General features: G+C 32.1%; 1 protein-coding gene across 1 annotated transcript in view; it reads right to left on the bottom strand.

The window, feature by feature from the left end:
• LOC131849458 (uncharacterized) overlaps positions 1–18,874 on the bottom strand; it is a 46,191-nt gene extending 27,317 nt beyond the window's left edge. Inside the window, exons 1-2 of the mRNA XM_059199573.1 lie at positions 18,787–18,874; positions 9,565–9,710 (exon numbers count right to left, since the gene is read on the bottom strand). Of these exons, the coding sequence (XP_059055556.1) occupies positions 9,565–9,710; positions 18,787–18,874 (234 nt within the window). The remainder of the gene's footprint in view (positions 1–9,564; positions 9,711–18,786) is intronic.

The following is an 18,874-nucleotide window of genomic DNA, read 5'->3' as shown; positions in this document are numbered from 1 at the left end:
CGCCATTTTAACTGAACGACTGCAATGTAACTGTATCTAATCAACGAAATTATAATAGTTGCATTATATTGACGACCTCGGTGGTCTAGCGGTCTAGCACACCGCATTACGGCCGATGGTCGCGGGTTCGATTCCTCGCACGGCACAAACATTTGTATTCATGAGTATGATTGTTTCTATCGGTCTGGGTGTTTACTATGTATAATATGTATGTGTTTACAAAAAAAATATCTATGTATATGTATCAGTTGTCTAGTACCCATAACACAAGCTTTAGCTAGCTTAACTTGGGTCTAGATGGCTCTGTGTGAATTGTCTGAGATTATTATTATTATTATTATTGACTAGTTATTACCCGCGACTTTGTCTGCATACATTTTTAACATAATTTTAGTACAGACTATTTTCGGAAATAAAAGAATATTTGATTTCAACGGTTTATTTAAACCGTGCGAGGAATTGAACCCGCGACCATCGGATAGTAAAGCGGTATGCTAAACCACCGAGGCTGTCACAAATCATACAACTTCATGACTATTATCCCAAATGGGGATAGTCAGATGCCTTCTGAAACTACAACCTTAACTTTTTGTTTAATATTTAATTTAAGTAATCATTTTCAAAGTAAGTACCATATTATAAAGATTTATTTTGAAACTCATTAAGACAAACAATGATTGAAACTAAGATCACTCTACCGTCATATTCGTGAACGGGTGCTGCTTGTAGGTACTGGTCTGCTCTAATCATTATGACTGATTTCCTCTAATTAATTGTTTGACCAGTTGGTTGTATATTCATTATTTTTTCTATTTGATTCATTAATTGAATTAGTGTTATTTGGTAGTTTGTATACACACTTAAACTTGAAAATGTAAAGTAAGAATAAAATTCTTTAAAAGAGCAACACGCAAGATTCTTCCTCGTTCTTCTTGCGATGCGACAGCTTTCCGAATGAGCGGTAGATTGAAAAAAATGTGATGACTATTCAAAAGTGCTTCAATGTAAGTTTATTTGAATAAATGATTCTCTATTCTATTATATTCTAAACTCAACTAAAATAGCTAATCATTCATTTACTTGTATACCAGGAGCTTCCTACCGCGTACACTTAGATTGTGGAATGAATTACCTGCCGAGGTTTTCTCGAGAGACTACAGCATGGGGTTTTTCAAGAAGGGTATATTAAGGTTTCTTAAGGGTCGGCAACGCGTATGTGACACCCCTGGTGTTTCAGGCGTCCATAGGCTACGGTAACCGTTTACCATCAGATGGACCGTATGCTTGTTTGCCACCTAAGTGGTATAAAAAAAAATGTATGATGTAATTACGTGTAATGTGACCTAGTGCAAAAAACATAGTCATGTCAAATGAGGCCCATAAGATTCCATGTTCATTAGCTATTATGTCAAGACGATTACGTTTTTGTGATCCATCTTCGTTGGAATACAAACATTACCTAATAGAGGTGTGAATATAATGAATCATAGTCATATATATATAAGAATAATAATAACTCTGGACTATTATTTACAAACACAGCGCCATCTAGTCCCAAGATAAGTAGATCTTGTGTTATGGGTACTAGACAACTGATAGAATACTGAAATACTTTTTTTTGTAAATACATACATAATATATATAGAAAACACCCCGAATACAAATGTTTGTACCGTTCAAGGAAGAGAACCCGCGACCATCGGAAGTAAAGCAGTGTGGAAGACCGCTAGACCACCGAGGCCATCAGAAACCATATGACTATTATCCCAAATGGGGATAGTCAGAGGCCTTTTAACTGCCGATTTCGTGGCTAACGATTTAGGAGGGAAATCCCATTCCAATCCTATTAGTCCATATTATCGATACAATAATTTTTATTATGAATAAATAAATAAATAAATTACTAACGATTTAGGTTCCTGGTGAATATGCCACGATGGGCTAACTAACCTAACTTCATGCTCATCTTATCATCCTCTCCTGGTGGCCTGCTAGCCTAAAGCTAAAGCGCAGGCAGGAGCACAATTCCATTATTAGCCATTAAAAAAAATAGTGTTGGTCAGAATCGAACTTATAATCTCCGAGGTCGAGTGATAAACCACTAAGTTACTACGCATTATAAATAAAATAAATATTTTTTTAGTGTTAGAATCGAACTCATGACCACTGAGGTCATAAACCACTAGGCTACTACGCTCTCCGAGTATCATCCTCGTTGTAAAACAAACATTACGCAATAGAGGTGTGAAACCATCGACGCACACTGAATCATAATTAAATATAAATATTATGAATAGTAAACCTGTCCTTCGTTATATTGAAATACTTTGTATTCAAAACCTTCGTCTTTGCCAAGTGTTTCTTATGTAGAACAAAGTAATATATATCTTAATCATTACATAGTATAAAACAAAGTCGCTGTCGCTGTCTGTCCGTCCCTATGTATGCTTAAATCTTTAAAACTATGCAACGGGTTTTGAAGCGGTTTATTTTAATAGATAGAGTGATTCAAGAGGAAGGTTTATATGTATAATACATGTACACCCGTGCGAAGCCGGGCGAGTAGCTAGTAATATTATATACGTGACAGTAGGGATGTTTGTTACTCTTTCACGCAAAAACTACTAAACGGATTTTGATTAAGCTTAAACTTCAGAATAACACATCTTACTAATATTATAAAAGCGAAAGTTTGTGAGCACGGATGAATAAATATTTGTTACTTTTTCACGCAAAAACTACTGAATGCATTTTAATGATACTTTACAAAAACATAGCTCATACATCAGAATACTAGGGCAAGGCTAGTATAAAAATAATTCGATAAATATTTATCGATATATATACGATGTCGATCTTGTACAAACACAAATCTAAACTTAACGTTAAGTTCCGTAAATTACCTACGCAGATACATACGTAATTTAAAAATGTGTATTTTCAACTTATAACAATTAATTATAATTATATTGTTAATGTTTATTTTATGATAATTTATCTGAATTTAAGTTCTCGTGCGTAATATTTACTTACATACTTAATATGGTAATTTAAAAGCATGCCTAAAAGACACCTTAACCTATTTGTTGTTAACCGTAAAGTAATTATATTTAGATAGATTACATATTTTTATATAATTTAATTTTACTTCAATCCCTCGCATTGCATATAGAACATTATCTTAAATTTATTACTAGTATTTAATTTAATTTAAATTTAAATAACTTTAATGCACGTCATACATAAGTAAAGAGAAACTAGCTGTTCCCGCGACTTCGTCCGCGTGGAATTTAACCTTATTTTACTAAAAATAAAAGAATTACTAAAAAAAAATAAAAGAATTTTTCTCAAAAAAAAGTAGCCTAAGTTACCCCTTTTTACATCATATACCTGCCAAAAAAGACCCGTCAAAATCGGTTCAGCCGTTTCAGAGATTAACCGTAACAAACAGACCGACAGACAGACAGATAAAAATTTTAAAATAACATGGCGGAGTTAACACCTAATGGTATTTTCTACCAGGCAATCATAAGTTGTGCAGAGATAAGTTGTTGGCGATGCAAATAATATTATAATATTTTTATAGAATATACATAAATATACCATACACACATAAATACATAATAAAAATAATCTCAGGACAATTTCTCACACAGCGCCATCTAGTCCCAAGTTAAGTTAGCTAAAGCTTGTGTTATGAATACTAGATAACTAATAAATACATAGATTTTTTTCGTAAATACATATATTATATACAGAAAACACCCAGACCGACACAAACAATCATACTCATGAATATAAATGTTTGCGCCGTGCGAGGAATCGAACCAGTGACCGTCGGAAGTAAGGCGGCTCGCTAAACCGCTAGACTATCGAGGCCGTGAAACATGGACATTAATCTGACAATTAAATAGTGATTATTCGTCATGTATTATATATAATCTATAATCTCAGGACAATACACACAGCGCCATCTAGACCAAAGTTAAGCTAGCTAAAGCACACGGACCAATACAAGTAATCATACTCATGAATATCAATGTTTGTGCTGTGCGAGGAATCGAACCCGCGACCATCGGAAGTAAGGCGGTGTAAACCACTAAATCACCGATGCCGTCAATATATATGAAAGAATTCGAATTATGATTTTACATTTAGATATGTACCATGACACGTTTTATATGGATGTATGTATCTGTAGGTACCAAACATACATACATGTAAGTATTTATGTATGTTGGGATCCGTCCTCAAGGTCACTCGTGAGATCAACCTATCTGAGTAACAAAACCCAAAAAAACCTAATAGCTGTTTCTTTGAAAATAATAAAACTGTAATTTATTACGAGAAATAATTACCCAACAAACTAAAACTTTTGCTCGTATAAAATCAAACTTTATAACGAGCGATGTAAGATATTAATTTCCATTTAATTGTTTATGTAAACATGTGAGAAATAGAAATAATATTATGTAGTGTGAAGGACTCGTAAAAAATAGCAATTAACAAAGAGTTATCAAGTATATAAATAATTATCTATACCAGTTACGATATTCTAAATTAACGTCGATTGTTACTGTTCTAAAAAAAAACTAAACAGAGTTTTTATACTAAGAACTAGTTTTTACCCGCGGCTTTGCTCGCGTTAATTTATCCCCTCAGGGGTGAAATTTATCAAAATCCTTTCTTAGGGGATGCCTACGTCATAGTAGCTTTATGCATGCAAAGTCTCAGCCTGATCGGTTTAAAATTGACAAAGTTTCATACAAATTTTCATCCCCTATTTTATCCCCTTGGGGGTAGAAGTAATCTAAATCCTTTCTTAGCGGATGCCTACGTCATAACATCTACCTGCATGCGAAATTTCAGCCCGATCCGTGCAGTGGTTTGGGCTGTGTGTTGATAGATCACTATGTCAGTCAGTCACCTTTGAGTTATATGTATTTAGATGTATTGTTATTTCCAAAGAAAGGATGCCCATTTGTTTCTGTTATCGAGGAATAAAAGAACAACATAATACATGTATTAAAACACATATACAAAAACACAGATTTTCAGCTTTAAACGATTTCTGACGTGAAAATAATTGACAAATAAAATAAGCAATAAAAATGGCGACTGCCTGAAAAAGTGTAACATAGGAAGTGTTTAATATGATAAAACTTTAATTGTAAATCACAGTATAATGTACTTTGTTACATTCGTGGTTACTTTCCATCATGTGGGCCATTTATAAGTTTCCCATTAAGATATCATAAAAAATGTTAGACACTTTAAATTTAGTTTTACATTACATTCTATTTACATTTTGAATATATTACATGTGTAAGGAGGTTCCTCCCGCGTACACTTAGATTGTGGAATGAACTACTACCGAGGTTTTCTCACGAGACTACAGCATGGGGTTTTTCAAGAAGGGTATATTAAGGTTTCTTCAGGATCGGCAACACGCACCCCTGGTGTTTCAGGCCAGTCCATAGGCTTCGGTAATCTATTTACCATCAGATGGGCCGTATGCTTGTTTTCTACCGCCGTGGTATAAAAAAAAATGTAGAACAATGTAAAACATATCACATGTTTTTAGTGTCAACGAGTTGACATATAAACATATGAACCAGTCGACCTCGACGACTGATGTCATCCCATGCACACTGCACCTATCGTGTCATCGAAATTGCAAATACCGTATCGAAGTTTATTACTAAGTTATAATTTACATTATGCAGGACTAGCTGTACACGCGACTTTGTCCGCGTGGATATTAACTTTATTTTTCTAAAACAAAATATTTTTTCTAAAACAAACGTAGCCTAAGTTACTCCTTATTACATCAGCTACCTGCCAAGAAAAGTTCCGTCAAAATCGGTGCAGCCATTTCAGAGATTAGCCGAAACAAACAGACAGACAGACAAAAATTGTAAAAAATATTATTTTGGTATGTGCCGTATTTATATTCATATGCATGTGGTAAAAAACGGTTATTTCGATATTACAAACAGATCAATCAATTTTATTTATATGTGTAGATAATAAATAAATTTTATCTGTATATTAATATTCTTTTTTTGCAAAACTAAATGTCAATCTTATTCTATTTGTAATCGACAGTATTGTAAACTAAACGAAACGATTGATTTAACCTTATTGTGTATTTAATATTTTGACCCTAATAAATTAGTGCTAGTTGGTACTTTATATTCACACATTTGTAACATGAAAAATGTAAAGTTACAACAATTATTTAAAAGAACAGCACGAAAGTGTTTTGCTCTTATTTAATTAATCTATCACTTTACATTTATGTATATCGAATGCATGTGATATTTTCAGTCTGAATTTAGTAAGTCTTTTTTTTTATACTAGCTGTTATCCGTGACTTCGTCGAAAATTTCTAATATAAAAGCAGCCGAAAGTACCTCTTATAAGATTCGCAGTCTGCGAGTAAAAGTCCCGTCACAATCGGTCCAGCCGTTTCAGAGATTAGCAAGAACATAATATATTACAAACACATAAATTTTAATCCGTCAAGAAACCGTTTCAGAGATTAATAAGAACATATGATATTAAAAAGAAACACTTGAATATTTATTTCATTGTATAGATATAGGTTAATCAAATTCAAATGCAAAAATCACTTATTCATGTAGGACATTTTAGCCGTTTATGAACGTCAAGTTTTTTGTATTTATAACGAATTGACCATTTATAACGAACGATGTAGGATTTAAATTATATTTTAATTGTTTATGTAAACATGTGAGAAATAGAAATAATATTATGTAGTGTGAAGGACTCGTAAAAATAGTATTAAAAATATAAGAATAGAATAGAATAGAAATAGAATAGAAATAATCTTTATTCAAATAAACTCATTACAAGCACTTTTGAATAGTCATATTTTGATTCTACCACTCATTCGGAATGCAGATTCATCACAAGAAGAATGAGCAAGAAACTTGTGTGTTGCTCTTTTTAATAGATGTTTTATTTTTATATAAATAATTACAGTGTAACAAGTAAGAGGCATGCGATAATCAACATAGAAATCGCTACGCACTCATTATTAGTGTAATCAGATAATATTGTCAGTGCTAAGTATTTAAAATTTTTTCTACAAAAACATTATTATCGTTTACGAATTCTTCAATTTTTCAATTTATAAATAAGTTTTTGTAATTAATAATACTTTTCTTTACCTACATATTTATTTGAATGGGATTTTGTTTTATTCTTTGAATTGTAAATAACAATTCAAAGAATAAAAAAAATCCCGTTCAGATCATATATAGGACATAGGTTGTCACTTTGAATTTATAATAATTTTTAATTCAAACATTCAAACATTTTGTTTTTCTTTCTCGGTGCAGTGCTGTGTTTACTTTCAGAATTCATTCACTCTCTACTAACTTAATATATACACATTTACTATAATTAATGCATGTATAATTTAATTCCCTTTCCAATATACATAAATACTATTAAATTATAAAAATGCTAACAATCAAAGAGTGAAACGTAATGTAATGTATGTACTCGTGAATATTTAATATTCAACTCGTTATGAGTTCCCTTTCACTTTTAACTCTTCCTCTATATAGTAACGCTATTGTTATTCATATATAAATATATCGCGGAAATTTTATAATCTGTTTCCTTCAAAATGGCGGAGCGCTGGGTAGATTTTGGCGGGAAATAAATATAATTATTATCTCACTTACTCATAGGAAATATTAGTACGAACAAATGAAATAAACAATATGAAGTAATAAGAGTGGTCTATGACTGCGAGTCTGTGGAAAAGATAAAAAAAAAGTAGAAATGTATTTTTTTTAAATAAAAGAATTTTTCAAAATAAAAGTAGCCTAAGTTACTCCTTACATCACATCAGCTACCTGCCAAAAAGAGTCCCGTTAAAATCCGTCCAGCCATTTCAGAGATTAACCGTAACGAACAGACCAACAGACAGACAGACAAAAATTGTAAAAAGTGGTTTTTTGGTGTATGTACCGTATTTATATTCATATGCATGTAGTAAAAAACGGTTATTTCAATATTACAAACAGACACTTCAATTTTATTTATATGTATAGATGAGTCGTTTGTCACACCAGTATCATAAATATAATATAAACATAAATACAACACAAAGAAAAAAATGCATAATATACAAATGCTATATGAAATATTAGAATTCCTTAAAGTTTTATTTTATTTTGACCTTTGAAATTTACGTATGCATTTTAATAGACATAAAGGCCAAAAACATAAAATATGGATTAAGTTTTACACAATTAACGGTTCAAATTAAAACTATGTTATTTTTTAAATATTTTACGTTATGAAATCGTATGATATTTATTATATATATTTATCGTATTCATATAATGTTAGACATATACACCTATATTATGACCCATATTATGTAAGATATATTATCTTACATAACAAAGGATCTAAATAAATAATATTGTTTGTTAATATAATTGCACTCTATTGTTTTCCTAATAAAAAAAAATGTCTATGACTTCCTGACTTAACTTATCTCCTTTGGAAAGTTTACACTCTTTCCGAGGAGATAAAAACCATCGCTCCTAAGAATATCCTTCAATTCTTGTACCTGACGGTTCTAGGTAGGGAACTATAAGAAAGGGCGACCACAATAGATCTATGTAGGTCGCAGTGCTACAGGTCCCAAACAAACCAATAAAATAAAAAAAACTGACTTGACTTCACCATCATCCCATCATCTATAACCGGACTGGACAGCGTATACCATTTGTATAGGACTATGCACATACCATTTACCATCAATATACCAAACACAAAAAAAAAAGATTATAATTGAGTACAAAAACCAAACAAAAGGCAACAATAAACAAGTAACAAAAGAAAATAAAGCTACAATTCTTTGTGTTATACTAGCTACCTAACATACATATAAACTTTCCTCTTGAATCACTCTATCTATTGCTAAAAACTGCATTAAAATCAGACAAAGGATTTTAATACAGTTATTAGGAGTTTAAAAGATCTAAGCGAACACACTGCGCCTTCCGCAGTTCCGCAGCACTTCATTTTATACTATACTACCTACCCAGCCCGGCTTCGCACGGGTGTACATGTACATGTACAATGGCACATATATATAAATCTTCCTCTTGAATCACCCTATCTATTAAAAAAACCGCTTCAAAATCCGTTGCGTAGTTTTAAAGATTTAAGCATACATAGGGACGGACAGACAGCGACAGCGACTTTGTTTTATAATATGTAGTGATAAAGATACACTATTATATTGCATACTAAAAAAATTAAAAGAACTTAAAATTATATGTATGTGTGTTCATATGTGTTCATATATTGTTATTGATATATTATTATATATGATATATTACTATTATTATTTACGTTTCTTCCATTCCACTCATACACCATCTAACACCTTCAGGTCTTTTCTACTCTACCTAAACAACATCTTGAAGAGATCGCTTATATAGCAATAATACTATTTTTAAAGATATAGTAATAAATAAATAAATAATAAATAAAAATATTGCAACTAACCGTTTTCTGAAACTGCTCACAAACACAAACGTAGATAAATGTAAATAATAACCAACACAAGTGACTATACTGAGCGACAGGTGCGCACGCGCAGCGCGGAACACGTGTGTGCGAAATGCGCCTCGGCTCGGTCTGCCCCTCCCACTCTAGGAAAACGTAGTCTTTTCATGAAAGAAAACGCTCGATTCAGTGTTACGACCTAACATATAAATAAATAATCGACTACCTATATGGTACACTTGTTTAGCGCTCTGCTTTCCTCTAAGACGTTCGCGGATTCAATACAGACATTTAGAACTAAATTTTTGTATTAGTAAGTTAGAATTTAAAAGTTTTAGTATTTTCGTTTTGGTGTTTTTCTTATATATTGCAAGTTTAGACGTGCATTGTAATGTATAGTGCAATTATGTATTAACTCAAGATTTATAAATATTGGAAATAGACTTTAAAATCAAAACCTCAGAATTGATTTTTAAATATTTGAATTATCTAAACCCAAAGTATACGCTCTGCTTAGTTTGATACTATGTATCGTTGTATGAATTCTCAAGGGATATTTAATTATAATATAAAAATATCTGTATAAAATAAAATATCTTACAAAACTAACAACAGGGATCATCCTTTCATCCTTTACTCCTGTCCCCACACCAAGTTCTATTAACACTGTGAATCATTTATTCGGGGTTCCACTGAAAATCAGCATCGTGGCACCAGCACCAGTTTTGTCATGGCATAATGCTGAGATGGGTCCCTTACACACACATCAGTACACAGTGACGCGGTGACGATGCTCCGCAGTGGTGAATAGGAAATGCATTTTACTTTTTTATTATTATTTATTATTGGTTTTTTATTATTATTATTTATTTGTTTGTTACTATGTTGTTCTTTTTTTTCGTATATAATGATTTCATCTCTAATTTAATGTATTGTTTTTTATTTACGTTTATCTTATATAATAATTTATATGCAGCTGTCAGCATCGTTTTTATTGTGTTGAGATGTGTGATGTAATAAATGTTATTCTATTCTATTCTATTCTAACACAGGCAGCACAATTTCACCACAATAATATAAATATGTACATTGTTGCTGACGAACTGGTCATATAGTTTTATACTTCATATTATACATTGTATTTTCTATTAAGAATTCTATTACACAATTTTGTACCGAACTCAGTCTAATACAGAATTTTGAAAGACAATAACATACGTTAAACTTATTCATTTCAGTATTCACCATATTATGAAATGTCAAAACCAAGTACTATTTAGCTCCGACCATTTTCCACTTATATCATTTAAAATACCCGTATTGACACGAATTTGTTATGTAAGTAATGTTTTATTTATAAAGAGGCCCTTCCAATACGCAGTTAACGACACTGGCACAAAATTACGTTCAGAATTATTTATTTATTTTAGGTAATCAACAGTTTATATAATTTATACACATATATAGAGTTTTACATAATTAGTAAAGCCAATAATAGATACCTCGTGAATTTATCTTTGATTTAAACTTATATTTAAGTTGGTTATTTCAAAACAGGTCAGTTAAAAAAAAAGTTAAGCAGGTCAGAGCTAATAAAAAACAGGATAGGGTAAATATAATTAGTAAATTACTTTACAATATAAATAAAAAAAAAACAAAATGTACTAGTATTCATGTAGGTCTATTACAGACTCTTATGATATGTCAAATCTACCGTCAGTTCGGAATGATTTCGAGATGAGAACAACTGACAAGAAACTCAGCTCGTATTTTCAAATAAATTTTGTACATGTTTCCAATAATACAAATTCATTTTTAATTCCAATTTGGGAGAATAGAGTGACCTATATAATATATAAAATATATATTACATAAAAGTCATCTATATACATATATACGTAAATATATATAAAAATGCGTTTCTGTGAGTCAGTTAAAAATATTATTATGCCATTCGTAAGTATTTACGACATATATATGTCATCAATAGGTAAAAACTTTACGGATCATTATGTTAAGTTAAGATTCGTTCTGTTACCAAATTGTTGGTAACTTTAACTTCAACATTTAACTTGACACCATTTCTATATACTTGAAATCTTGTTTAATTTTTATGTAAATATGCTTAATACTTAACATTGAGAAAGTTAAGAGTGTATTCAATATCGTAAAGAATGTCCCTTGAACATCATTTTGACTGTAATGAATTAGTAATTTCTAATGAATTAGTGCCAGTTGGTAGTTTGTTATCACACACATATTTATGATTGTAACTTTACATTTTTATGTCGAATAAAAATGTAAAGAAATAGAAATAGAAATAGATAAAATTGCACTTTTGAATAGTCATATTTTGATTCTACCACTCATTCGGAATGCAGATTCATCACAAGAAGAATAGCAAGAAACTTGTGTGTTGCTCTTTTTAATATCAGTAAAAGAGCATGCGACAATCAACATAGAAATCGCTACGCACTCATTATTAGTGTAATCAGATAATATTGTCAGTGCTATGTATTTAAAATTTTTCTACAAAAACATTATTATCGTTAACGATCTTCAATTTTATAGTAAGCTTTTTTGCAAAGGAAGTGTTTTATTTGACATTTAAATCTTTTTTCTGGCAGATTTATAACAGACTCTGGTATTTTATTGTAAAACCTTACGCAATGAGGTAAAATCAGTTTGTTATTGTTACGTAAGCTTGCAATCACTAACTCTTTTGAAACTGTCTATATTCTTCCTGGCATACATGATATTTTCATAAATATATTGAGAAGCAAGTGGTAAATGGAGAATGGCCCTCTTTTGTATAAATATTGTAAAAATACATAATGCTATGGAAATAGCTAAAGTTTTACAATTAAATTATCTAAAAGAGCACCACTCAAATTTCTTGCTCATTTTTCTTGTGATGAGACAGCTTTCCGAATAAGTAGTAGATTAAAAATAATAAGAGTTTATTTAAAAAGTGGTTCAATGCAAGTTTAATTTTTTTTGGAAGAAGAACGAAAACTGTATCAAAATTTGTTAAGTTTATGCGTTTCAACATGCAGACAAAACAGCGACTTTGGTTTATGCTAATAAAGGAGATATGAGATTGAGTAAGAGTCTATGAACTGATTAAAAACTACCAGGAAAGCCTCTTGCCAGTTCTTCAATTGAAATTGTCAGTTAAACTGGACATTGGAGTTGAAATAACAATACAAAATGCATATAAAAACGTAATTTATTTTTAACAATAGATCTAAAGACAAATTACTTTTTTATATGTATTTTATTGTTATTTATATTATAGTAATAAACTTGTCTAGTTTTTCAAGGCGTAAAAACATTACTCATTCAACATATATTTTACCACTAGCTGTTCCCGTGACTTCGACCGCGTAGAATATAACTTTATTTTTCTAAAATAAAAGTAGCCAAAGTTACTCCTTATTACATTAGCTACCTGCCAAAAAAAATTCTCGTCAAAATTGGTCTAATCTATTCAGAGATTAGCCGAAACAAACAGACAGACAAAAATTGTAAAAATCTTTATTTTGGTGTATAAACCTGGTATTATATATATATATATATATATATATATATATTTATATTCATATGCATGTAGTAAAAAACGGTTATTTCAATATTACAAACAGACACTCTAATTTTATTTATATGTATAGATTATTACAGTACAAATAATTTCGTAGACATTATTATTCTATTCTTATTCGAGTAAACCGTATACAATTTACGTGGCCCGTTTCTACGCGGGAATTCGTAGTGATTTCCATCCAGAATACTTAATGACTTTAGATGTATGAGTAAACGTGAATATTACTATTTATGTAGTTGTTGAACGTGTTTAAATAGTTAAATTACGGCCAAAGTTTATCATAACTGTGTAACAATTTAGAAATAATATTTTTTCTTATAGGTACTACTATAGAGGCAAACAAGCATACGGCCCATCTGATGGTAAATGGTTACCGTAGCCTATGGACGCCTGAAACACCAGGGGTGTCACGTGCGCGTTGCCGACCCTTAAGAAACCTTAATATACCCTTCTTGAAAAACCCCATACTGTAGTCTCGTGAGAAAACCGCAGAATTTAATATAAGCACTTTTGAATAGTTTTTTTTTACCACTCATTGGAATGCAGACTCATCACAAGAAGAACGAAGGAGAAACTTGCGTGTTGCTCTTTTAAATAAAAGTTGTTCAGAATTAAATATTTAACAATTTCGTTTTAAGAAGTTTTTAATAATAAAACTATTTACTACGTACTGAATAATAATGAAGTAAATTTTGTAAGGACGCGGAAAGCCTTAGCGTAGTGGCTGATGGTTATCATAAATATTGTTTTTAATTAAAAACGAGTTTTAACCCTCGCTTTTTTTTCGGACTACTCCAATGCTTTTGTCCATAGCTGGACCTTACAGTATCACCGGACCATAGGAGCAAGTACAGAGCTATCTGTACTTGCTCCTATGGTGCTAACCCTATACCCCGTGGAAGGACATATGGAGCGGCTGAAGGCTAACTCCCGCCTGACGGATACAACTTTAGTCTGAGGGCCGCGGAAGGACGTATAAAGCAGCTAAAGGGAGAAAGTACAGATAGCACCCCATACCCGCGGAAGGACATATGGAGCGGCTGAAGGCTAACTCCCGCCTGACGGATACAACTTTAGTCTGAGGGCCGCGGAAGGACGTATAAAGCAGCTAAAGGGAGAAAGTACAGATAGCACCCCATACCCGCGGAAGGACATATGGAGCGGCTGAAAGCTAACTCCCGCCTGACGGATACAACTTTAGTCTGAGGGCCGCGGAAGGATATATAAAGCAGCTAAAGGTCAACTCCCGCCTGACGGATACAACTTTAGTCTGAGGGCCGCGGAAGGATATATAAAGCAGCTAAAGGTCAACTCCCGCCTGACGGATACAACTTTAGTCTGAGGGCCGCGGAAGGATATATAAAGCAGCTAAAGGTCAACTCCCGCCTGACGGATATGACTTTAGTCTGAGGGCCGCGGAAGGATATATAAAGCAGCTAAAGGTCAACTCCCGCCTGACGGATATGACTTTAGTCTGAGGGCCGCGGAAGGATATATAAAGCAGCTAAAGGTCAACTCCCGCCTGACGGATATGACTTTAGTCTGAGGGCCGCGGAAGGATATATAAAGCAGCTAAAGGTCAACTCCCGCCTGACGGATATGACTTTGATCTGAGGGCACCGCTAGGGGTTCGAAACACTTTCGCAAAAAGAGCTATGGTATAAAATTTGAGGTCGGCAGAAACATAAATCTTGTATTTAAGGTACTTAGGTACTCGTAAACTTTTAGTGTCGATTAGATCTATCACGAACTTTACTCGGAGATCACGAGTGAGCTCTGCAAACAGAAGTAACTCATGTACGCTGTGTTATCGACTTACAATGACATCCACGCGGTGAATACTAATACTTCTACAGTTGAGTAACATTCACCAATACGGCCATAGACTATGATCTGAAAATATTAGGCTGCTGATATACAGCCGATTTGTCGTCAGGTTGTTTATTTATTTATTTATTCATGAACAATGTACATTGTATTTGAATGTTGATACGATGGTTGATAAAATTTATAAATTTACATATTGTCATTTTACAGAATGTCATTAATAACAAAAAAAAACATCAAAAATCGTCAACTGAGTACAGGCATTTGTCTATTAGTAGTGACTTCAATTTTTTTTTTCAATTTTTTATCAATTGTTGGAATGATAATAGAACCATTTGATTGGTACGTCCCAATTTCTTTGGTAATGGTACCAAGGATACGTAATAATTACTTCGGTCCTGACTAGTCTGACGTGTGCTGCGAACTATGAACGCCATTACTGCGCGACCTCGGTCATTCCTGAAATCTTGGAATATATTCCTGGTATCTATAGTGGAAGTCCGTTACTTTATTATATTTTTTACTGATATTGTGAAATCTATTATTAGCTATTGGTTTGTACTTTCTGTTTTTATTCAAAATTCAAAAATTCAAAAATCATTTATTCATGTAGGACATTTTAGCCGCTTATGAACGTCAAATTTTTACATTATAATTTTATTTTTTCCCTACCGTATTATATTATGTATTGTGTATGCTGTTGGTTTCGAAACAAATAAATAAATTGGTGGCTGTGTCTAGTGGAACGTTAGTCGTAATAGGGAAACTTGACGACTAATTGGGTTTATACAAAATAATCTGAGTATTTTGAGAGTTCAGTTATATCACCGATTGTTAAGTTCATAGGGGTAACTAAAAAATAATGAGTAAACATTTCTGGATTATTCAGTCCATCTATACATATAAAATTGGAGTGTCTGTTTGTAATATTGAAATAACCGTTTTTTATTTCATGCATATGAATATAAATACGATGCATACAACAAAATATAATTTTTTACAATTTTTGTTTGTCTGTCTGTCTGTTCCGGGTAATCTCTAAAATGGCTGGACCGACTTTTCTGGTAGTCTGAAAGAGATTGCTTACTTACCAATAAGACTGCCTATTGTATCAGTCAATGTATATTTTGTATTTTAATTGTTTTCTTTGTTCTGTAATTGGTGCAATAAAGAATATAAATAAAATAATAAAAATAGTAGAAATAATAATATTTGTATTGAGTAGAGATCGAATTCGCGATCCCCAGAAATCAAGGCTAAGTGCTCAATTATTACACTACCACGGCCGTGATTTTTAAGTTAATAACTAAGTAAATGTAACTCGGAAGTGTTTATATAAAATAGATGTATCAAAGGACAGACAACAAATAATTATTTTGATAGAGATATTAATCTTCACACGTCTTTGTCATAATTAATAAAAAAAACTTGACAATGAAATATTATTTTTGGTCTTGAAGTTCTGTATGTTTAATCTTGCTAATATTTATTGAGATTACACTCAGTTTACACTCAGCCCGAGTGGGCAGGGAAGTGAGCAGCGCGAGAGTGTAAACACGATACTACCCATGCCATTGGCGCTGCCACTTGCGCTGCCCGGCGCTCCCTCGATTGTCGGTTTTTCGTGCACGAGTCAAGGACTGGCAGCGCGAGTGGCAGCGTGGTTTTACATTCAGCCCTCTCGCTCAGTTTTCGCCCGGCAATATTTCCGGCAGCGCGAGTGGCAGGGGAAGCGGCTGAATGTAATCGCGTGTATATAAAGCGCATGAATTGAATTGAATTTCATTTAATTGCATACCACTAGCAAGAAAATTGGTGTCACAGTTGGAATAAATAATAGAACACAATCCTCTACGAGAGACGAAACGATCTAACCCGGCGAAGAAACATTCCGCTGATAAAGAAGATAGCGTTCCAAGGTGTACCGCTTTTGTCGAAAATCACACAAGAAATGCAACATATGCATGGTATGACAAATTTGACGATTATTTCAATTATAAATATTATAAATAATAATAAAGTAATAATAATTGTAATAATGCTAATAATCTATAAATTTAAGTATCTAATATTAATCTAATTGTTATAATGTAGATATTAATATATATAATAGGTTTATTAATAACATTTGCATGCCTACTGAAAAAAGGCATATTATAGCGCAGCCTGCTACTGTCACTGGGGCTTTATTGTTATGTGCATATCTGTCTGTAATGCGAATAAATGACTTACTTACTTACTTACTATGATTTCGCGTTACGACGCAAATTTTCTTTTACAAAAAACGGACCGCCTCTACTACTAATCTACACCAACGCGGGAGCATGGGAGTATGGTTGGAAGGACGGCTGTAAGTTTTGCGTTCACGCAAAAACTGCTGAATGGATTTTAATGAAACTTTACAATAAGATTACATGGTACATCAAAATGATACTTAGACTATCATCACACGAGAGAAACCGCAGGCACAGCTAGTAAAAATTTAAAAATATTGCGTACAAAATATAACTTTGAATGGTTTTCCTTAAATATTTAAATAAAGAACACACAAAATGTATCCTTGACATTAGCATTATGATTTTTTTTCCATATTCGTCCATCTCCTTTTCAGTGATGGAACAGGCAAAGATCCTTAGACCATACAGCCTAGTCTACCTTTAAACTTCTTCATATTTGAACAAGTGAATTAAAAAAATATTATAGTTTTCTTACTTCTTTAGTAGGTTCAGGAAAAAAGTTTATAAATCTTAAAGGCAGTTATATTTAATAATAAAAACAAAAATAGAGTTTCCTTTAAGTAAAATTTGCTATTTTCCTTTTGGACCACTTGATTATTCTGCTCCGCATTAAAAAAAACTTGTTTATTCTGTCTGATTAACCACCAATTGAATCAAATATATATATATATAAGTAAGATCAATATAAAAATCAAGAATATTTCTTGTTTGTAAACATTATATTTGTCAAACATAACTATAATAAATTCATTTATTAGAATGGGTATATATAGTCAAAATATCGCTCGCTCAATAAATAAATATAAATCTAATATAAAAAGAAACTTGTGTAGCAGTAATCTCAATTAGAACCTAAAATTTATAACTTAAATTAATTATGGCCGAATTTCGAGCACTGGATGACCACTAGGAATGAGAAATAGAGGAGAAAATAAATCCGTTTGCACAAGTTTGTCGTGTACCACTGAATCGGTACGGAAACTCTTAATTCACTTGGCATCTCATTGTCATCACATGTGTGGGAACTTGATGATGTGTATTCAGGAATGGAGTCATGTGTACATATTTCATTAATACATACCTAACGTGACCAATTATTCTTTGACTCAAAACAGGACATTGGTTTATTTACATCAATCAACAGAGTCTATGAAAAAAACATTATTTTAAAGTTATTTATTTAGAAAAAGTTAGTTCACAAGTTACTAATTAAGAAATTTATACATATAAATAAAATTGGAGTGTCTGTTTGTAATATTGAAATAACCGTTTTTTACAACATGCATATGAATATAGATACGGTACATACACCAAAATAATATTTTTTACAATTTTTGTTTGTCTGTCTGTCTGTTCTGAATAATCTCTAAAATGGCTGGACCGACTTTTATTGGCAGGTAGCTGATGTAGTAAGGAATTTTTAGAAAATGAAAGTTAAATTCCACGCGGACAAAGTCGAGGGGTCAGCTAGTATTAATATAAAACTAAATAAACAGAACAAATTTGTTTTAATAAGTCAGAATGAAACTCTTAATATGTTTATTTTATATTCACCTTTATTATCAACATCACAACCCGCCTCGACTACTGAAATTTCTGCGCGTTTTTCGAAAACGCCAAAATCTTTCGTTCCAGAAGTCAT

Source organism: Achroia grisella, unplaced genomic scaffold (assembly GCF_030625045.1).
Source record: "Achroia grisella isolate CSIRO2021 unplaced genomic scaffold, CSIRO_AGI_Agris_v1 utg1056, whole genome shotgun sequence".
NCBI classification, from domain to species: Eukaryota; Metazoa; Arthropoda; class Insecta; order Lepidoptera; family Pyralidae; genus Achroia; species Achroia grisella.
This window is presented reverse-complemented; position numbering and strand designations above follow the sequence as displayed.